The 23,590-nt window shown below is 36.9% G+C and overlaps 2 protein-coding genes across 2 annotated transcripts; both read left to right on the top strand.

Annotated features, from left to right (window-relative positions):
- The first annotated feature begins 1,014 nt into the window (after positions 1-1,014).
- On the top strand, positions 1,015-4,239 carry LOC130231456 (cadherin-3). Its single transcript, XM_056460788.1, has 4 exons — positions 1,015-1,039; positions 2,475-2,605; positions 3,409-3,552; positions 3,823-4,239. Exons 1-4 carry the CDS (start codon positions 1,015-1,017, stop codon positions 4,027-4,029), a joined length of 507 nt encoding a protein of 168 aa, XP_056316763.1. The 3' UTR covers positions 4,030-4,239.
- Positions 4,240-8,285: 4,046 nt separating this feature from the next.
- snai3 (snail family zinc finger 3) lies at positions 8,286-16,071 on the top strand. Its single transcript, XM_056462945.1, has 3 exons — positions 8,286-8,513; positions 11,851-12,441; positions 15,471-16,071. Exons 1-3 carry the CDS (start codon positions 8,297-8,299, stop codon positions 15,650-15,652), a joined length of 990 nt encoding a protein of 329 aa, XP_056318920.1. The 5' UTR covers positions 8,286-8,296; the 3' UTR covers positions 15,653-16,071.
- Positions 16,072-23,590: the final 7,519 nt, after the last annotated feature.

The following is a 23,590-nucleotide window of genomic DNA, read 5'->3' as shown; positions in this document are numbered from 1 at the left end:
TGGAGATGGAGGGCAAGAAGTCAGTCTGGGGCCCAGAATGCAAGCCCAGGGAGAGAGGCTGGAACATAGGGAGCTCGCTGGGGTCAGTAACCATGAAGGTGGAGGGCAAGGGGGCCCTCTGTGGCCCAAATTGCAAGCCCACAGAGAGTGGCTGGTCCCTGGCAGCTCACAGGGGTCAGGCACCCTGGAGGTGGAGGACAAGAAGTCAGTCTGGGGCCCAGAATGCAAGCCCAGGGAGAGAGGCTGGAACATAGGCAGCTCGCTGAGGTCAGGGACCCTTTAGGTGGAGGGCAAGGGGGCCCCTACCTGATCTCAGACCCCCTAACGTGATAATTGACCAGGTGGGAGCCCTGTGCTCATTTATCTCTGAGCTCAGGGTTCTCTCTCGGGACAGCATGCCAAACCTGCTAATAATGTCATTTAATATCCAATTGTGAACTCTTGAAATAACTTTTAAAAGGTTTGACAGACCTCAGGTTGAATAATAATGGGATTACTTGAAAGCATATATTTAACTGAAGAAGAGTAAATTTAATAATGTAAATTTGTCAAACTCAAATCAATTAAGTTTAAAATATTTAAAAGGTTGATGTAAAGAGTTGCCTCAATTTTTTAAGTGAAATATGTGCAGTATTTTTATAGTGCAAAAGGAGTTATTTAGGTTTGGGCTATATTTTTCGACCTCTAAGACATTGCGACAAAACATGCTCTCTATCCATCTATTGATGTAAGGATGAACTCATGAAACTAAGAATAAAATGATAAATATGCGGTATTTCATGGCTTAATGCTTTCAGGAATTTAGTTAACATACTTTTTTCTGTTCAGAATGTTTTGACAACATTTTCAAAAAATGGAAACGTGCATTTGTCACAGAAGGGACGGGGCTCAGGTAAGTAAGTGACATTATAGTTAATTGGGAAGGATGGCAGTAATAAGCAGTGAGCATGCAGGTAATGATGAAAATCTGTGAGTAAGAATGTAGATGACGGAAAACAGATTATACAGGAAACAATGGAGATCACAGGAGACAAGGAAGGTATAAAACACTGAAGGGTTTGTCCTTTCTGTTCAGCAATGAGGCTGGATGTCAAGTGAACTGTGTGAAGGGACTATATGAAGCAGGGGGTGATGGCGTTGAAACATACCTGCCCACCCCCCACCCCCCCCCCCTTTCCTCAGCTTTTTGGTACTGTCTATTACACCCCCAAATCGCCAACTTTGGTTGCCCGAAACACATTGCATAATACAGTTACATAGCAGTTACATAACCTCACCCCTGACACCTAGACATTCGGGTGATGGTGATCTGGGTGTCTGAATGGGGAGGACCTGGTCTGACTGTGACAACACTTTTTACATCTTGGAATCTGAGCCACTGTGTCACCCACAAAATGAATACATTAAAAAGTTCAAATAACAGGCTGTCATGGTGGCTCAGTGGTTGGCACTGTCGCCTCACAGCAAGAGGGTCACTGGTTCGAGTCCAAGCTGGGTCAGTTGGCATTTCTGTGTAGAGTTTGCATGTTCTCCCCATGTTGGTGTGGATTTCCTCCGGGTGCTCCGGTTTCCCCCACAGTCCAAAGACATGCGCTATAGTGGAATTGAATAAACTAAATTGATCATAGTGTGTGTGTGTGTGTGTGTGCGTGTGTGTGTGTATGTGTGTATGTGTGTGTGTGTGTGTGTGTGTGTGCGCGTGTGTGTGCGTGTGTGTGTGTGTGTGTGTGTGTGAATGAGTGTGTATAAGTGTTTCCCAGTACTGGGTTGCAGCTGGAAGGGCATCCGCTGTGTAAAATATATGCTGGATAAGTTTGCAGTTCAAATTATCCGCCCTCCTGTGATTTTTTTTTATTTAAATAGTTTTCAATTTTTTCCCAACAGATGTTTAACTGACCATGGAAATGTTTACAGTATCTCATATAAAATGTATTTTAACATTTTCTTCTAGGGAAAGTCTTATTTCTTTTACCTTAGCTGGAATAAAAACAGATTTAAATAATATAGTAGGAAAAAACAAATACTATGGAATCAAATCTATGGTAAAAGGGTTTCATCTTTCTTCAAAATATAATTTGATCAACAGCGGAAAGAAAGTCAAAAAGGTTAAGTACATGATGACAGTTTACTATTTTAGGTAAACTTCCCCTTTAAGGTTAAACTTCCTTCCTCAATATTTCACATACCTTTTACCTTTTCGCAACAGATTCTTCAGTCTAACCTTCACTCATAACAGAGCTCACAGTCACAAGTCATGGAAGGAATCTTGCTTCTGCCATGTATGTAATGTTTTTTGAATTAATTTTCCTGTCTCATGTTTCTTTATTCTTGTGCAGTCAGTTCTCCAAAATTTAAAATGTTATTTGTTGCTGATTTTTTATGTGGCTTATTTCTTTTTAAGGTTAATGCGTGTGTGTAGTTCATGTTGCTCTGTGTACTACTCATTTTAAAGAAAGTTGTCTCTTCTTCCCCAGTGCTTGCTCTTCTTCTGCTCATGGTCTTGCGGAGGAAAAGCAACTCCAATAAAGAACCCCTCCTTCCAGAAGATGATGTACGGGACAACATCTACTATTATGATGAGGAAGGCAATGGAGAAGATGATCAGGTTTGTTTTAATTTTGAAACTGGAAATTAATATTCCTGGTTTATTACTTGTATTTTAATAGCAGGTAATTACTCAGTTAGCTGGATTTAGTTGATTTGACATGATCCTGAGGTCTACAGTTACTGATAAAATGTGTAACTAAATTACAGTTACTTATGAAAATGTTAAAGATTACAAATGGGGTTACATCTAAAAAATATTCTTAAAAAATCTGAATAATATTAATCTGTTGCTTTGCCTGTTTTTGATATGCACGATGCCTTCTGCTAAGGCCATTTATTAAAGCGCTGCTATTCTGATGCTTTTGATTGGTTTTCTGATTTGAATTTACGGCACACCTCCTCTTTGCCTCTGAGAGCATTAGGCTACTACAACCAGTCTGAGAGCTGGCACCATGGTGAGTGATAAAAATGCATTTCATTGCTGGAAATTTACAAATAATTTCACCCTGAACCCTGAGAAGGGCACATTTAAAGTTATCAGTTCAGTGCAAAATTTGTTTGCCAGCTGTTAAAATACGTTCAACATCAAAGGCTTCAATGTCAAACCTGAGTCGAGCATGTGCTGCATGCGCTGTGCTCTGCCAACTCATAGGCATACATTGGCCTGTTTTCTTACTCTTCAGAGTGATTGGTCATCTAGCTTACTCCCATAGTGTCTCTCCTAGACACACATCTCCATTCCCCCCTTCAGGGAACATGGGTTACAAACGTAACCAGGATGTTTGCTCTGTAATCAATAGATTATTTATTTAATTATTTAACACAAAACTTGTTCTGATATCAAACAAACTTTCTGCACAGGACTTTGATTTGAGTGTGCTGCACCGAGGTCTGGACAACAGACCAGAAGTGTTCAGGAATGATGTGGCGCCCACTTTCATGCCTGCACCTCAGTACATTCCTCGACCGGCCAACCCTGAGGAGGTCAGCACATTCATTAATGAAGTAAGGCACATGTGTCAAAGCCAGTTCCTGTAGGGCCGCAGCTCTGCACAGTTTAGTTCCAACCCTAATTAAACACACCTGATCAAACTAATCGAGTGCTTTAGGCTCGTTTGATACCTACAGATAGGTGTGTTGAAGCAGGGCTGGAACTAAACTCTGCAGGGCTCCGGCCCTCCAGGAATTGACTTTGACACCCCTGATGTAAGGGATATGTTAAGTTAATTTAATTCATTAATTCATAATGTAATGCATATGTTGTTTGAACTGTAGAATCTGAAGGTTGCAGATAACGACCCCACAGCTCCTCCCTACGACACTCTGCTGGTGTTTGACTATGAAGGAGGAGGTTCAGATGCAGGTTCACTTAGTTCACTCAACTCTTCCAGCTCGGGAAACGACCAAAACTATGACTTCCTCAATGAGTGGGGCTCATGCTTCAAGAAACTGGCAGACATGTATGGAAGAGAAGAGGTTTAAGATTGTTTAGGTTTACACAAAACACACGATTGAAGTCTTTTTCATGGGAGCAGTCTGCGCAGGAACATGGCTTTTTCACTTTAAATACTTTCAAGCAAAGAGTTTCCAAGCAAAGAGACATTTGATATTTAGTATTGTGGTTCAGTGGGAAGATGTTGTGATACATCTGGTTGCCCAGAATGTATTTTATGTAATGATTTTGTAAAACATTTTTTTTTACATCAGCAATGATTTTTCAAGCTCTTTTTGGATGATATTTGCAGGTTTCTATTTCTGTCCATTTTTCTTCAGCTGCAACAATGTTAATGATGACTATGTATGTTTCTTTTATATGATTATGATTTAGGTAAGATTTACATTGCATATTTTATTAAACAAAATATATATTTTATAGTTGTTTTCAAGTGTTCATTCTAGCACATATTTACACCATGCTTTACTTTGGGTTAAAAGAAATGTATACAATTATTAGATTTATATAATTATTACATTATTTTAATATTTGGTGATAAACAAAAAAAAAAAGAATAAAAAAATAAATATAATAATAATAAAATATGTAGACAAAACAATACAAAGCACTGGAAAGTTTAGCAACCATAGAAAATGGGACAAACATCTAACTTGGATTTTATGGATGTCAATAAAGACTCACAAGAGGTTGGCTACAGGTGTAGATTCAGATAACGTTGTTATAATTGCCTAAAGATATAAAATTGTTACTTAAACTAAAATAAATGTTAACTGAAATATCTATAAATTATTTTAATTAAAATAAAAAGTACAAAAACAATATAACCAATAAAATTATGGGATTTATTTTTACAATTTTAGGATTTATAATAATAAAATATAATCATAATCATAAACAAACAATAAAAAGCCCTGTAAAACCTAACAACCACAGGGAAAAAATGTGTGAATGTGTGTAAGTACACAAAAGACTCACTAGAGGGCGATACAGGTGTACATTCAAACAAGGTTGACACAAAAACAGTTTAATTTAAAATAAAAAATAGAAAAAACATATAACCATATATAAAGAACGACAAAAATCATTACACACTTGAGACATAAAAATAAAAGACAATAAAAATAAGGTACTTAACTACTTACCTAGATAGTAAAGTATTTCAGTATCTGAATATCTTTCCATTTTCATTTGTTTATCGTGGATTATTGTTATTATTGTTGTAGCAGTTAAAATTGTTGTAGCAGTTAAAAAAGGCAGTACAGTATTGTGAATATAAATATCTGTAAATTAGCTGTTTTCCTTATTTTTTGATGTGTCTTTATTTTTCCCATTTATTTATGCTTTCAAACTTCATTGTGGGACTTTGATATTTCTTTCAACAACTTGTAACCTTGAAAGGTTTGAATAAGTGACTTTGATTAACATATTTAAGTAGTTTAAAGTGATATATTTTCATGTTGTATATTACGGTAAAAACCTCGCAATAGCTGCAGTACATTTTCTGTTATTTTACAGACTTATTTATCTCTATATTATACATTATATTATACATTCTTATACATTATATTATTTCAAACTACTAAAATGTCAGTAAATGTTTCTCTGTTAAACTGCAGGGTTGTAAATAAAAAGAAAACCCTTGTAAATCACAAAATATGGAGCTTGTGTCTTTGTAAATAGATTAAAAAAGAAGTATAGTTTTCATTGATAATAATGTATTTATCATAATGATAATGTATGTTGAATGCCTGAAGTGGCATTATTTGAATCCCGTCCTTTTAAAAATATTTATAAATAACAAATGTTTATAAATCAGCAAATGTTTCTCATTTTTGAGAATTATTTTTGGAGTTTCATTTTGAAATGTCGTGAATTGAAATATTTGTTGCAATATACAGTTGAAGTCAGATTTATTAGCCGCCCTGAACTATTAGCCCCCCTGTTTATTTTTTTTCCCCAATTTCTGTTTAACGGAGAGAAGACTTTTTTCAACACATTTCTAAACATATTAGTTTTAATAACTCATTTCTAATAACTGATTTATTTTATCTTTGCCATGATGACAGTAAATAATATTTGACTACTTTTTTTCAAGACACTTCTATACAGGTTAAAGTAACATTTAAAGGCTTAACTAGGTTAATTAGGTTAACTAGGCAGGTTAGGGTAATTAGGCAAGTTATTGTATAACGATGGCTTGTTTTGTAGACTATCAAAAAAAAATTCGCTTAAAGGGGCTAATAATTTTGACCTAAAATTATTTTTTTTTATTAAAAACTGCTTTTATTCTAGTCGGAAAAAAAAACAAATAAAACTTTTTCAAGAAGAAAAAATATTATCAGACATTCTGTGAAAATGTCTTTGCTCTGTTAAACATCATTTGAGAAATATAAAAAAAATAATAATAAATTGAAAGGGGGGCTAATAATTTATAATATGCATTTATTTAGCCAGGTATTTATTAATGATTTTACAATTTTCTTTTTTATTTATAAGGGCTGTAATTTCTAAATATGCTTTAGAAAGTCACACCATATGTTTTGACAGTTTTGAGATTTGTCTAAAAAAATATAACACAGCACTTTGGCAAAGCATGTAAGTATATGTAAGTTAATTATTGTCATCTCTAATACGGTCAAAATTTGCCATTCACTAGTTTATTTAGCTTAGTTCTGAATAACTTCTATTCAGACTTCTCTAGTCTACTCATTTGAGACATTACCGCTACTTACAGTTGATGTCAAAATTATTAGCAAAGTGATTTCTTTTTATTTTTCAAATATTTTCTAAATTATGTTAAACAGAGCAAGGAAATTTTTTTTTTGTCTTACATGTTTTAAAAAGGGCGGCGCGGTGGCACAGTGCTAGCGCTGTCACTTCACAGCAAGAAGGTCGCTGGTTCGAGCCTCTGCTGGGTCAGTTGGCATTTCTATATGGAGTTTGCATGTTCTCCCCATGTTCGCTAAGGGTTTCCTCAGGTTTCCCCCACAAGTCCAAAGACATGCTATAGGTGAATTGGGTAAACTAAATTGGCCGTGGTGTATTTGTGTGAATAAGTGTGTATGGGAGTTTCCAGTGATGGGTTGCAGCTGGAAGGGCATCCGCTGTGTAAAAAATATGCTGGATACGTTGGCGGTTCATTCCACTGTGGCAACCCCTGATTAATAAAGGGACTAAGCTGAAAAGAAAATGAATGAATGTTTTTTTAAAAAAAACTGTTATACGATGATTTGCCTAATTCCCCCAACCCCCCCACCAAGAAAAGAAATGAGCTAGTTAACACACTCAATACACTTTTTTAAAAACATCCCATAATTTCTAAAATATCAGCCTCTACCAAATGATATGTTGGTTTATAGTAAAAGTACCGGAATGGTACATGCAGTATACAAATCAGAAAAATATGAAGTTCATTCCTTTATTTCTTTTAACTTTCGGCCCTTATTAATCTGAGATCACCACAGCGGAATGAACCGGCAAAAAATATGAAGTGTAAAGATCAATTTCTTTCAAAAAATAATCAAAATAAAACATTTTTGAATACTAAACCATCTTTATTCTTCGAAGTATGCCATAAAATATTTCAGATTCTCATTTAACATGTTTTTTTTAACAATAAAACCAAAATCAAGTGTACTAAAGCAACAGGATTTTGTTTGTTTGTTTTTTTTTTTGTTGTTGTTGTTGTAAACCAACAATGCTGTATGTGTAAACCATTATTAAAAACAGTCATTATTTATAAACAGTCAAAATATGGTCAACCATTTGGTAGATCAGGCAGTTAAAATGTTAACCAATTATGTTTATGCTAAATTTTACTTTGAATAATCAAACGCGCGCGCTCACACACACACACACACACACGCACGCACGCACGCACGCACGCACGCACACACACACACACACAAATAATTAATAAACTATTAAAAATTTAATTTATGTATGTATTAATACACTGATTAAAAGAATCACCACATTTTAAGCATTCAACTTTTTCACTGGCTTCAGCTTAATGCTAAATGTTAAGAATATCTTTCGCGTTTTGTCTTTTTTCTTAAAGAGTTGAAGTTGTTGAAATTTAGAATGTCAAGTAAGTAAAGAAAGATACTCACTGGAGCACGTCAAATGTTTCATCAAACTAATAATCCCACGTATGCACCTGTTAGCTGCGGTATGTCTGGACCGTCATGGTCCCGCCCTCTTACACTTGTCCTTTCATTCTGATTGGTCGAGTAAGATGTGTATGGTAATTTCCGTCTAGTCTGCACCTGACTCTCTCTTCTCTACTCGAGAATGTGGCGCAAAGACAACCTCCTAGCATCAGCTATTTATTCAACACAGCACATATCCCACCAAAAACTCCTGCTCGCTCAGACTCGCCAGCACCAGGCAGAAGGCAAAGCTCGTTTCCTTTCTAAGACCAGAGGTACGATGCCAAGGTCTTTCTTGGTGAAGAAACACCTCACTAACAAGAAGCCTGACTATGGTGTGTTGGACTCAAAAAAACACGGTGAGTGATTTTCAACTCAACGGAAAGTAAACAGTAGATAGTGTTAGTACTTTTACTAGTACAGCAGTTTAATCTTTGACAGAGCTAAAGTTTCAGATCTGGTTTACCTTTAAGTGATTACTTTCATTCTTTACTAAAATAGGCACTTTTTAGTAAGGTATTAATGACTTTATGATTTTCCTTTTCATTTATAATTGTGGAAATTTATCCAACATTGAAAACAAAAACATTAATTTGATTTACTACATACTAAACAATTTATACACTGCAAAAAAAATGCTTTTCTTACTTAGATTTTTTTGTCTTGTTTCTTGTTCTAATATTTAAAAAAATCTTTTATCAAGAAGAATTTTATAGGTAAGCAAATCATAATGTCTTGTTTTCAGAAATAATATGTCAATATTAAATGAGTTTTTCCTTAAAACAAGCAAAATAATTTTGTTTTTCCTTTTGACATAAGACTATTTTTCTCACACTATTGGCGGATTAATCTGCTTGTTTTAAGGAAAAACTCACATCATTTTGGCAAATTATTTCTCAAAACGATGTTTTTTATTGCCTATAATTCTTCTTGATTTAAGAATTTTTACTAGAAACAAGACAAAATATCTAAGTAAAAAAAGCATTTTTTTGGAGTTAATGGGCTGAATTTAAACAATCTAATTAAGTTGAACATTGCTAAATTTGATTTGTTTAAATTCAGTCCATATAAATTGTTTGCAAACACTTACCTTAAAAATAGTAAATCAAATAAATAAATATATTGTTTCATTTCAGTGTATGCTTGAGACTGTCACATCATATTGTTTTGACAGTTTAGCGATTTGTCTAAAAAATTTAAAATGTAATACAAAGCATGTAAATATAGGCCTATGTAAGTGAATTATTGTGATATCTAATATGATCAAAGTTGATATTGATGAAGCAGAATAAATTTAGCATTAAACTATTTATTTAATTTAATTAAAATTACGGAATGATTTAGCCTACTCATTGAGACTTTATTGCTGCTTACATGTCTGTTTTCATTTTAATTAAATTAAACGAATTAAAAGTTTTAGACCTTTTTTTTTTTAACTTTGAAGTGATTATTTTTATTGTTTATCATATGGACTTAACCATTAAGTCAAGTCAAATACTTTTTTGTCATTCATTGTCAAAACTTGTGGCATTGGCTCCACAGTTCCAACAGAAATAACCTAAACAAAAAAAAATGGCATTATATATATATATATATATATATATATATATATATATATATATATATATATATATATATATATATATATATAAACAACATATAGCATGTAATCATAGCAGCTGAGTGACGGTCCTCATCTTCAGGCGAAGCTACTCTGCAAACCACAATAGTGCATAGCGCAAAATAAGGAAATAAATAAATACATTGTGACCCTTTAAGAGTTTAACAGTCTGATGGCCAGTGGTAGAAAGCTTCTACAGAACCTGGCAGTTCTGCATTTAATGCTGCGCATATAAATATATGATGCAAATGAAGATATAATCATTTTTTATTACATCAATCTAATAACTGTTTTCATACTTTTTAAATGCTATTTTTATTATCGTTTCAATCTATTATTTGCAGTGCATATAATAATTAATAAATATTAACAAAACATTTTACTTGTATGTTTTGTATTAACAATGTAATCCTGACCACAAATTGGTATAAACCTAAAAAGCGTTACAAAAAAGTTAATGTGGGCAATATAACAAACATTAAATATATATTTTAATATTATTCACTTTTGTGTACTCTTTAAATTATTATTATTAATCATACAAAAAAACATACATATACATATAAGTTTGTTTTTGTTTTTTTTTGATGTTTTTTTTTTTATTGCTGTAAAACCTGTCAGAAGGCACAGCATGTCACTGCTTTAGAAAGTGTATGATCAGCGACAGATGTTCTATACAGTTGTGATGAGGAGATAATGAGAATGGAAACAAGACTAGAGTTTAGCAGGTGCAAAATCACTCACAAAAGAGGAGCTCATTGTTAGCTGCTACTTCGAGGTTTGAAGAGTCCTATTAGAAAAGCTGAAGAGGCATATAGTGTTCCCTGAGGATGCTTTTACCATGCAGCACCTTGAAATCTGTGGTTTGTTCTTAACTATTGGCCCACTGATAACTTCTTTTGGGGGAAAATACCACAATTGTACCACATTATTATTCAGCTGTATGTCTTAGAGGAAATAAGAAACAGCAGACTTAATAGTATATATGTTTTTTTTTCCTTCCATTGCTGTACTGGCTGTTTGGGAAACTCATTGCCAGATAACTAGCAGACAAACAGAAATATGTGCATTATGTTTTCATGTAGTTTAATAATGCTGCAGTAAACAGTAAAGCTGTAATAATTAACTACTTTAATAAAAATATCAGTTTTGTCAGATTAATATACTTCTTTTAAACTTAAAAAGCATAGATTTTAATTCATTGTTTACATAGAGATTGACTTCAAATAAACTTAAAGTGCAATTAAAAGTATATTTCATGTTTATCAATACCTAAATGGCAACCTGGTAGTATGAAAAGTTCAAAAGTTATAATGGTGAAGTTCATTAGGTATTTGCTCATTGGCTATACTTCATTCTGCTAAAACTAGTTAAAGCCAAAAACTAGTTGCATAGTTTCTATACAAATGTGAAAGGCTGTAATCTAGCTGTGCAATCAAACTATTTGAAATATCACACAAGCATACTACTAGCATTTTTGTAAGAGTGTACTTGCTACCAAGGATATTATAGTAAATGAAAACTAAAGCTAAGACTAAAACTATTGGTAAACAATACCGTTAATGAAACTAATTAAAATGGTGCATGATTTATCCATTGGGAATTGTTTGGATCATTGGAAGGTTGGCATTGCGACCAAAATGAACAAAGATTGATGATAGGATGAAGGCAGAGCAGAACGAGACATGTTCTAATAGCTTCGCCCTAAAGGCATTCCATGTGACCCGAAATGAAGAAAAGTCATTTTGAGGGAGAAGGTTATTGTATTTGATAAAAGATTGAGGGTATATATATATATATATATATATATATATATATATATATATATATGCCCTCAATCTTTTTTCCAATGTCCAAATTATTATATAATTTTTTTATATAATAAAGTGTACAGACACATCAAGCACTATATAAATATAAAATAAGAAGTGGACTATTTAATTTCATGGTGACTTTAATGAAAATGAATCCCATAATTCAAACAAAGCATCATTAATTGTGGAGAAAAGGTGGAGAAGGATGTCACACACGTCACGTCACAGTTTGACCTAATCATGTGCATTTCATCTCCACAGATGTGATTCATACTGAATCTTCAAACTCCAAACTTAAAATGCTGCACCCCCATCAGGATATGTTTCCTGTGCCGTGTTATGGGAACTCCACTGGGCGGATGAACCCTATAAGTTCTAACATTTACGTGCCTCCACAGCACCCGAGCCTGTCCATTGATGGTCCAATTCTGGGTCTCACTTACCCCTTACCTGCGCCATCCAGTCCCCTTCGAGACATGCAGCCTGCACTCTCAATGCTGGAGCATACAGATCCACGCTCACTTCAGCTTTCCCACAGAGACCTTCATGAAAAAGTGCCTGTATCCCCTTTAGGACTGACCACCACTGGCAACAGTCAGGAGTGCAGCGATGAGTGTTTTGACTGCCAGAAAGCATACCTGTCCTTCTCTAATCTGGCCAATCAGAGGCAGTTCCACTGTCAGTGGCCATGCCATAGGTACTTTACCTGCAAGTATTGTGAAAAGGAGTATGTGAGTTTGGGTGCACTGAAGATGCACATCCGCACACACACGCTTCCATGTGTGTGCAAGCTGTGTGGAAAGGCCTTCTCCAGGCCCTGGCTACTTCAGGGACATATTCGCACACACACAGGTATGTTTACAGTCTGTAGAACCAATACTCATTTCAAAGTCTGCAGTGTATATGAAAATGTATGTGAAACATTTCTTATTGTTTACTTATACCCTCATGTCATTGCAACTTTGCTTCTGTAATGTGGGAGTAAATCAGAGTTTCCAGGTTTTCACATCAAGCCCAATGGACAGTTAAAACTAGCCCAAATAAAATGAAAATATACCAATGTTATATAAAAAACTCCATATTTTATGTTACTTTATACCAGGGGTGTCAAACTCAATTTCTTAGTTCTAACTATGCTTCAATACACTTTAAGCTGCTGTCACACTCCACTTTTTTCCCCGTAGACTTTCATTCATACGTACGAGAATGCGTCAGACTGGCATGTGGCATGTTTCGCAGTTCACTGCATTGGAAAATTCAAGCTTGGTGAACTCTGATCTGCAAAATTGCATCACTTCACTGCGTGGGATCAATCGAGGATCAAAACATGACCTCTCTGGACAGAAATTTTAAATATGGACCAATCGCTCGTTTTTTTAATGTCTAATCATCTTGTTTAATCCCGCCCATTTTCGCAGCGATGTACAACAGAATTTTGCATGCACAAACTACTGTGACTGCGGCATAATTGGAGGTTTAAAACAAGCCTGAAGGACTCAATTAGTTTGATCAGGTGTGTTTAATTAGGGTTAACGCTAAACTGTGCAGAGCTGTGGCCCTGAGTTTGACACCTATATTTGTAATTATAAAGATTCTGTTATCATAAAAAGTTAAAATGCAGGCAAATGCAGAATACATTTCTAATGGAAGTTAACCCCAAACCTGTTCAATTTATTGTAAATTAAAAATTTAAAAATCTAAAATAAGTATTCAAGATATTATTTAAATTGTAATTTTACATACTATCTTTAGATTTCATATACCTTTGCAGTTATTATTGTACAACAATCCTGAACATTCCTGGAGATTATCTGCTACCATGGAAATAAAAACAGATGCACCTAGAGTCGCTGCACCTTGCAAAAGTGTGCTTATACTTTGTTTCATCATCCTATCACAGTTTTTTATCACTGGTAGAATATATATTTTGTAGAGTAAAATATTTCAATGCAACCATATGAATATAATTAATGCAATTACAAGAGTTCACACTTAGCTAATGATTGATTATAAAGCTTGTTTGGCATGCTGTCCCGGGGGACAGCCCTGAGCTCAAAAGATCCTCAAGCTCGGGGCTCCCTACTGTTTCAAGGCGAGAGGGGAGTTTGAGCTCGAGAACTCCCCTGCTGTAGTAGATAATGAACAGATAGAGATTGCTCTTGAGAGCTAGCTACTTGCTAAGAGCATGTCTATGGTGCTGGTTTGGATTAGTCAATTAACTTGAGTTGCATGTTTTTGGACGGTGGGAGGAAACCAGGGGACCCAGGGGAAACCCACGTGAGCACTGGGAGAACGTGTAAACTCCGCACAGAAACGCCTGCTGGTTTTGTTAATGACCAGAACCAGGACATTCTTGCATTAAGGCAGGGGTCACTAATCTCGGTCCTGGAGGGCCGGTGTCTCTGCAGGGTTTAACTCCAACTTGCTTTAACACACCTGGCTGGGTGTTTCAAGTATACAGAGTAAGACCTTGATTAGCTCATTCAGGTGTTAACACACACATTACCCTCCTCCTCAGAGGGCACAATACACACACACAATACCCTCCTCCTCAGAAGACACAACACACACACACAAACACATTACCTTTCACCGTTGGCATAGAGCACCAGTTCAGCTTGCTGGGTGCAATTTAGACACCTCACCTCGAACCTGAGCTGAAATATTTTGAAACTTGACCGTTGCATGTGTGTAGGAACAGCTGACGATCCGTAAATAAAAAGCGGCATTTTCAACGTGGCTTTACACGCGATATGGGAATATAAAGAGTTAACCTGATACAGTACACGCGGTTACAGGTAACAAAAAACTAAATACATAATTTGCAAGCTAGAGTAAACGAGGCAACAATTTTAATCGCACGTACTTACACTTGTGAAATGGAGGAACAAACTGATCCATGATGCACTGATCCATGTTCTGACAGTCTTTACTTATCCTTCCTTTAACAAACGGCCGATGAAGTCTTCTTTGTAAGCATGTAGTTTCCAGAAGCACTTGAACTGCTCAAGGCTGGGCTGCAATGCTGAGCTTTCATCTTTGGGCAGACTGTCAATAATATAGACTAGTGATATAGGCTTTTTTTTCTGTATTAGTGGGCAGGGCCACAGGTTTCAAATGTCCCAGGTTTGCGCGCACAACTACTTGTGTTTCGTAGTCGCGTCATCACGAAACACCTAATGACTCGTTATCAAGACGACTCGTTTGAAGCACTATGAGTCGACTCTTTTATAGATGAATCAATAGTTTTAAACACTGTACACTTACAGATTTAAGCACAGATTGAAGTAAGATTTTACTTCACTTAGAGCTGTGTTACACACTACATGGAAGGGCATTTTCAAAAACCAATAATATGGACTCTTTAAAAAAGTGTGTTGAAAAATCTCTCACTTGGGAAATATTTTGAAAAGAATAAAAGTTTCACAGAATCTCTAATAATTTTGCCTTCAACTGTATTGTATAGAGTACCATATTAAACAGATAATTGAGAGCATCATCCACTTTCTCTTGTATGAAAAATACAAGATATTGTACATTTCTGTTTTTTGGAATCAAAGCATGCTTCTGAAGGTCACATGTAATATGAAGGATATGTTGTAAAACACTGTTTCTCAACCACATTACTGGAGGTCCACCAGCTCTGCACATTTGCCTTGTCTCCTTAACCAAACACACCTGATTCAGATCATCAGCTCATAAGCAGAGACTAAAAGACCTGAAATGGTCTTCAGACAAAGCAGACATCCAAAACATGCAGTGTTGGTGGTCCCCCAGGAACGTAATTGAGAAACAATGTTGTAAAAGACAGCATTTTAGTTTTGAGTATCGTGTTTTTGAAAAAAGTATGAAAATGACAAATTGTATTTGAATCGTTTTAGGTGAGAAGCCATTCACGTGCCCCCACTGCAGTCGTGCGTTTGCTGACCGCTCAAATCTTCGGGCACATCTACAAACCCACTCCGAGATCAAGAAATACCAGTGCAGAAGCTGCTTTAAAACCTTCTCCAGGATATCACTCCTGACCAAGCATGAAGAGGCCGGGTGCTGCCCCATGTCCTAGGATATTTTGGGCAAATTCGAAGATGTCTAGGAGTCCCGCAAGTGCCTCATGACTAAATCATCTGACTGATACACTTTATGCTCTTGAATCGAAGGCAAACTATGAAGTACAGTATGCTGTACACACTCAAAAGTTGACATTTGTTGTTTGCTCAGAGTACTACTTTACTATAAGCTGAAACAACACAATTCTTGAGTTTGTTTTGGACAACTTCATTGTTTTAAGTTTAATGTATTTAAATTGGTAACAGATAATATGTTAACCGAATTCCTTCATGTTGTGCCAACACAAATCGATTGTGTGTGAAACCCAACATTTTTTACGTGTGACACTTGTTATTGTTGTAGCTGTGATGGTTTTTCAGGTTATGGTTTTGTAATGAAGGAATTTCACACAAACAATTCAATAATATTTTTCTACTTGCGGTGTCCTTTAAATTTACAGATGCTTCTGCGGTTTGACATAATTTTTTTACATTCCATCATTAATTTCCTACGGCTTAGTCCCTTTATTCATCAGGGGTCATGACAGCAGAATGAACTGCCAATTTATCCAGCATATATTTACCCAGCAGATGCCCTTCCAGCTGCAACCCATACAAACATGGGGAGAACGTGCAAACTTCACACAGAAATGTCAAATGGACCAGTCGGGACTCGAACCAGCAACCTTCTTGCCGTGAGCCACTGTGCTGCCCTGCATTCCATCATGTACAGTACAATCCTACTTCCCAACTCACACTGTATTAATTAATATGTCTGTGTAGAGGGCAGCGGAGTACAGCAACATTCTTTGAGGCTAAATAAAACCTACAATGTTTCCCACTTGTAATTGTGCATGGAAAAAAATCCTTGTATATATATCTGTTTATTGGCAGGTGGATGGAGGCCGTAATGGCACCAAGCCAGAAGTGCATCAGGAGTGTTTTCTTTCATCTAAATGACATTTAGCACAGTAAGCTTGCATTTGTTAGATCACAGCTGAAAAACACTCATAGAATTTGCACTGGAAAACATATCAAATGGGACCACAGAAATTAAGGAATTTAGTGGTCAGAGTTATATTGTGAACCATGATTAAAGTGGTCGGAAGGGTGGCTCAGTGGTTAGCACTGTCGCCTCACAGCAAGTATGTCACTAGTTCGAGTCCCAGCTGAGCCAATTGGCATTTCTGTGTGGAGTTTGCATGTTCTCCCCGTGTTCATATTGGTTTCCTCCAAGTGCTCTAGTTTCCCTCACAATCCAAAGACATTTTTTCCAATTGGGAGAAATGACTACTCGCTCTACAAACAAGTGTGTTCATGACTATACAGACAAAGCAAAACAATATAGTAAGAAAATATCAGTTTGCAAAATCAAGCAGCAAAACAAGCTGTTTCTAACGCCTAAAAATGAATGGAAGTGAATGAGACCAGAACTCTCGAGATCTACCTGAGCTCAAACTCCCCTCTCGCCCTGCAAACGGGAGGGAGCCCCGGGCTTGAGGATCTCATGAGCTCAGGGCATTCTCCCGGGACAGCATGCCAAACTAGCTTATTACCAGTCATCAGCTAAGTGTGAACTCTTAAATGTTAATTCAATAAAGTTTTGCTCTCTGGAGTTCAGGCAGGTAACAAAGTTTAAAATAGTTCAGATTTTAGTTGTATGAGAGTTGTGTGAGAATTGTTAAAGGAATGACACAAAAATAACTTTAGAAGGAAAAGTGTATTCACAAACAACACAGTAAAACAAGAAAGTATATATTTGAATGGGCCCTGTGCGTTCCAAACAGTATACATCGGCCTCCGAAAGGCACTTCAGAGTGAAAAATTCATTACTGTTCCAAATTGAAGTGCTCAAACCTAACCACTTCGAAGAGCCCTTTGGAAAAAATTAAAGGAATTGTTAAAGGAATGACACAAAAATAACTTTAGAAGGAAAAGTGTATTCACAAACAACACAGTAAAACAAGAAAGTATATATTTGAATGCGCCATACCCTAAAAACAGTCCAAAATCAAGCTGTGCTCTAAGGGTGTGTTCACACCTGCCTTATTTAGTTTGGTTGAATTGCACTAGAGTTCGTTTTCCCTTTCGTAAGGTTCGTTTGAGCAGGTGTGAATGTAGCAATCGTACTTGAGTGCGCACCAAATGTGGACCAAAAAAGTGTACCGAGACCTCCTTGAAGAGGTGGTTTCGGTATGCTATCAAACGAACCCTGGAGCAATTCGTTTGTGGGGAGAATATGACCCAAACTAAAACACACCCAACCGCAAAAGGTACTGCACATTTTTGGACTAATCCAGCGGCCGTAAAAAATATTTGTTGACAGCGTTTTACCAACAGAGAGAGAGAAAGAGGGAAAAACATTACCTGATGGATTGTTGGTAATATTGCCGGAAGATTACCGTGTCGCAGTTTAGCAAAATTAATTCATGCCTCCTCCTGAAGTGACATGCGATGTGTCTTCGCAGTTTGCAATGCTGCTCTTAAAACATTGTTTTCCAGCCGTAGCCGCACTTCATTCTTGAAATGTAAAGTTTGTCTAAAGTGATGTATATAAACTATATAGTATACTATGAGCAGGGATACAATCAGCCAGCGCAGTCGTAGCTCCATAGTCAAAAGCGACATTTTGTGTCTGCCAGTTTGTTTACTTGCAGGGGTTCCATTGGCATTTTCCTGCACGTGAATTCTGACCAATCGATAAGCAGTTTAGGAAATACGTTTAACAACATCTGGCCAAAGAGTGATGTGGGTTTTGTCAGATGACTTCATATTGGTTCTTTTCAACTGGTTCGCACCAAAGCAACCAGTGTCATGTGAAAAGGAGCCAAAGATGGCAGAAAATGCTACAATGTATTATTTGTTGCCCTTGGTCCGGTCCAATTGTAAGAGTATTCTGGAAAGGTTAGTCCAGACAAAGGAAAAAATTGGGCAGCTGTTAGTAGCCCTCCGATGACGGCTATGCTGCTTTCTGTCTGTGCGTTCCAAACAGTATACATCGGCCTCCGAAAGGCACTTCAGAGTGAAAAATTCATGACTGTTCCAAATTGAAGTGCACAAAACCTAACCACTTCGAAGAGCCCTTTGGAAAAAACAATTTTGACAAATACAACTGATGGACATTGTGTCATTATCCTCAATTATGACCTACAGGGAAGTTGTTTGGTGTCACAAACGGCACTCAAGGACCCTCTGAAAGGATTAGGGCATAGGTATGAGCACTTCTTAAGCCTCATTCACACTATGAGTGACTTTGTAGCTGCCTGTTTCCCTTGGTGGCGATCTGCTGCAAACGCAGGTGTGTTTACACCAGCCTCTGAATGATCTGAGAGAGGATCACGTGACCTCTACTGGTGCTCCTATTGGCTGTCACTTAAGAAAGTCGCTCTTCATTTGAATAAAGTTGAAGGATTCACAACTTTGTCGCATCGCTTGACATGCCTACCTGGTCGTCAACGATTGATGTCTCTTGCGTAGACAGAAATCGCCGGAAGTCCCTCACTCTCCATTGAAATAAACGGTTGCTTGTCGCTTAAATTAAACGCTGTGCTCCTATTGTTTCCTGCTTCCTGACAGGTGACTGGTGTTCTTAAAGACTTACACATGCTAAAACGGAAAAAAATGTATTGACAGCATGGTAATACTTGTTGGTTTTGGTTTCTCATGCGGCAGTGCCATTCGTTTACAAATCTTTCATTCACAGAAATCAGGACTGGGACCAATTTTCAATCAAAAGGCCAGTGTGGGCCTAGTGAAGGCTTCCTAGGGGCTAGGTGAGGGCAGCCCATGCAGGGCCAACACTAATGGGCCAACATTTAGCCATTAATACAACTCTCACAGGCCTTGAGCTTACAACCTGCACTGAGCTGAAACTGGCAGGCCACACTAGGCTTTCATGGGATTCAAATGGGCTGTTTATTAGTGTAGATTTCTCACACAGAGCCCATAGTGAGCTTGCAACCTGTGGGCCATACCTGGGCTAGCCCGCACTGGGCCTGTTTATATTTGGTGTGAGCTCGCCTCACAAAAAGCCAGCATATAGGCCCAGCATGAGAATGTTGCTAATGTCACTTCAACATCTTTGTGCTTCCTTAATCACTCCTGATCAAAGTCTTAAAGGAACACTCCATATTTTCTTTTCATTTTATCCTACTGAAAAAAAACAGTCTAAGCTGGTTGGCTGGTTTTAGCTGGTTGACCAGCCTGGTTTTAGAGGGGTTTTGGCCACTTCCAGGCTGGTTTCCAGCCATTTCCAGCCTGGTCTTAGCTGGTCAGGCTGGAAAATGACCAGCTAAAACCAGCTAAAACCAGCTTGACAAGCCTGGTTTAAGCTGGACATAGTTGGTTTTGGCTAGGCTAGTATATTTGTATATTATTTCCTGCTTGCTGTCAGGTGACAAGTCTACCTCCAAACTGTTCTTAAAGACATACATATACTAAAACGAGGGAAAAAATGGATTGACAGCATGGTAAAACATGTTTCTCGTGTGGCAGTGTCACTCATTTACAAATCTTTCATTCACAGAAATCAGGAGTGGGACCATTTGCAATCTTCAATCTTCAATTAAGTGAGGGCTTCCTAAGGGCTAGGTGAGGGCAGCCCATGCAGGGCCAACACTAATGGATCAGCATATAGCCATTAATCACATTCTCAGGAGTCCTGCGCTTATCAGGCCTTCATGGGATTAATATGGCCCATATTGCTAGTGTGGGCTTCTTTAACAGAGACACAAAAAGCCAGCATAGGCCCTGTATGTTTGCTAGAATGTCACTTTTACATCCATTAGGTTGCTTCTAGTTCAGGCTTTGTGTATGTGCTTCCACATACACTCTTGATCAAGGTTTTAAAGGAATACGTCACATATTTATAAATTAGGCTCATTTTACAAGTGTCTTAAAGTTAAACAGTTCAGTTTAATAATTTTTAAATCTATACAATTGATCTCCAGGTTTGGTACTCCACAGTTTTAGCTTAGAATTATCATTAAATCAGATTAGACTATTAGCATCTTTCTCAAAAATTGACAAAAGAGTTTCGATAATTGTATGTCATGTTATGTTTCACAGGCTGCCACAGACTAGCAAATACTGCATGTGTCAATTCTCTTAATAATTCAGCAGCGACAGCTTTGCTTCCCATATTAAGGGACAATTCCAGAGGTCAAAAGGTCCGGCTCCGTCTGCAAGTCTCTCTGGTATTTTACCGCAGTCATGACAGAGCAGACACAGACTGGAATCTGTTCGTTTATCCTGACTGGAGCCGACATGACCAAACCTTCACCTCCAAACACTAAATTTACCTCTGTCTCATTCCGTACTTGCAGACCTCCAATCCCCCTGTCTACTACAGCAAGACTAGTTCACATTAACCCTGCAGGTGCTCCATGTATGACTGTTGACTGAATCTGTTGTAGCTGCTGACTGAGAAAGAGCTGGATAAACTAAAGTCTTCAATGGCAGACGTGATCTTGACCCCCTGTCACTATCCTCCATGACGTTTTCGTCAGCTGATGCCTGTGGTCCTAACTATAACCACTGTGACTCCACAAAAGAGGTGTCCAACTCTAAAAATATGTTGTAGCCAGGGTGAGGGAGGCTTTGGCCCCCTCAGAGCTTCAGATGGGTCAAAAATAGAGCCTGAGGGACTATTTCTGACCAGTTGAGGAATAGGGCAAGCAGGAGGGCTTTCATTGCCGCTTGGCTCTGGCAAGAAGGAGTGGAATTCAGAGAGTTTCCAGTTGCCCTAATGAGTCAGCTCTTCCCATTTCCACAGAGGACACCTGTGTCTTCATCTTCTTTTTTTGTATTTTGTTTTGGCAAATAAGTTTAATTGAAGACCAAAGGATTCACAATTTCACATAATTTATCCACATAGAGTTAAATTCAGAATTATAAACCCTCCTGTGACATTGTAATTATTTCATAAATATTTTCTGATTTGTGTTCATTTTTAAACACTTAAATCATTTACTCTATCACACATGCACAGAATACAATACAATTACAAAGAAAAGGGGCCTCCTTTTTCTTTCAAAACAATAGTAATAACATTGTAATAATAAAATAGTAATTTTGGTCATTATACTTACAAATATGTACATATATATTAACACAAAATTAGCTAAAATTATATACAGTATATTTTTATAAGTGGCCAAATATGGACACATTTAAATATAGCTAATATATTCATTCATTCATTCATTCATTTTCTTTTCGGTTTAGTCCCTTTATTAATCCGGGGTCGCCACAGTAGAATGAACCGCCAACTTATCCAGCATATGTTTTACGCAGCGGATGCCCTTCCAGCCGCAACACAACACTGGGAAACACCCATACATTGTAAAAAAATCCATATAATTACAGTTTATTTCTGGCAGCTGGGGTGCCGAAAAAAAAACTTGAAATAACGTCCGTTAAGTTACAGAAATATACCGTAAAATAACAGATATTAGATTACAGAAATTTCCTTACATTTTAATTTCTGGAAAATTTCGGTAATTTAATGTCTGTTATTTTTATGTTTTTTTTCCGGCACCCCAGCTGCCGGAAATAAACTGTAAAATTGCGATTTTTTTTTTACAGTTTACACTCTCGCATTCACACATGCACTCATACACTATACGGCCAATTAAGCTTATTCAATTCACCTATACCACATGTCTTGGGACTGTGGGGGAAACCGGAGCACCTGGAGGAAACCCACGCAAACATGGGGAGAACATGCAAACTCTACACAGAAATGCCAACTGACATAGTCAGGGCTCGAACCAGTGACCTTCTTGCTGTAAGGGGATCTTACAGCAAGTAAGATCTGTAGGTGAATTGGGTAAACAAAATTGGCCATAGTGTATGAGTGTGTATGTAAATTTGACAGTGTATAGGTGTTTCACAGTACTGGGTTGTGGCTGGAAGGGGATCAGCTGCATAAAACATATGCTGGCATAGTTGGCAGTTCATTCCACTGTGGTGACTTCTGGTAAATAAGCGGAAGAAAAGTGAAAAATGAGCCGAAGAAAAATGAATGAATGTTGCATATATTACATATTTTATACACTGTATGTGAAAACCATAATAAGGACAGGAGAGTGATTTAAACAGTGTTCTAAATAAAAGCAATGGCATGCGATAGAAAGAATTTTATTTCATATTAAAATGAGTTTTTGTCCTAACAAAAACCTCGAATTGATATATTAGAAACGGCTTCTTTCTCACAGGTGAACAACAGAAAACTGACAATGTCAGTGTTAAATGCTAATAATGTGAGTCTGAATGCCATTTTACATGACATTTGTTGCCATATACTGAAAGCAGCAGCAGATAGTTAGTTCACCTTAGATCTTAAAAATAAAATAAACAAATAAAAATTTAACTTTAGAACTAAACACATATGAGTGATTCAGCATCTACATTGAATAATGTTAAAGAGGATTCATTTGTATTAAATAGATTATAAACCTTACCATTTCATGAGTGAGTGCATGTTCTGTGCTTCTGAATAGCTGTTTTTAAATTTCTGTCGTGTTTCGTCTAGAGCAAACAGCCAAATTGATATCACATCTCATCACAATGCGTTAAGACACGCGGTTACAACCTGCTCACCTAATGTTTACGCTCGTAATATTTATATTATTTGCTATTTAATAATCTCATGTAGAACTGAATCTGCATCTCATTTCTGAGTTTACTACTGTCCACTGGAGGTTACATTTCGGTCATGGACGTAAACTTTCAGAACATTCTGAATGAATGAATAAATGAATGAATGAATGAAATATGCTGTTTGCAACCAAGGCAACCCGGGGTGCTGAAATATATTTGGCTAAACTAGCATTGGGCAGGTTAAAATTACCTAATCAAAGACAGCTATTCCGGCACTGAAAACACATTTTCAAAGCAGAATATCTGACTTCAGCTCAGTTTTTCAGATAAACAAGAATGTTCACTTGGCATGT

Source organism: Danio aesculapii, chromosome 7 (genome assembly GCF_903798145.1).
Source record: "Danio aesculapii chromosome 7, fDanAes4.1, whole genome shotgun sequence".
Classification (NCBI taxonomy): Eukaryota; Metazoa; Chordata; class Actinopteri; order Cypriniformes; family Danionidae; genus Danio; species Danio aesculapii.
This window is presented reverse-complemented; position numbering and strand designations above follow the sequence as displayed.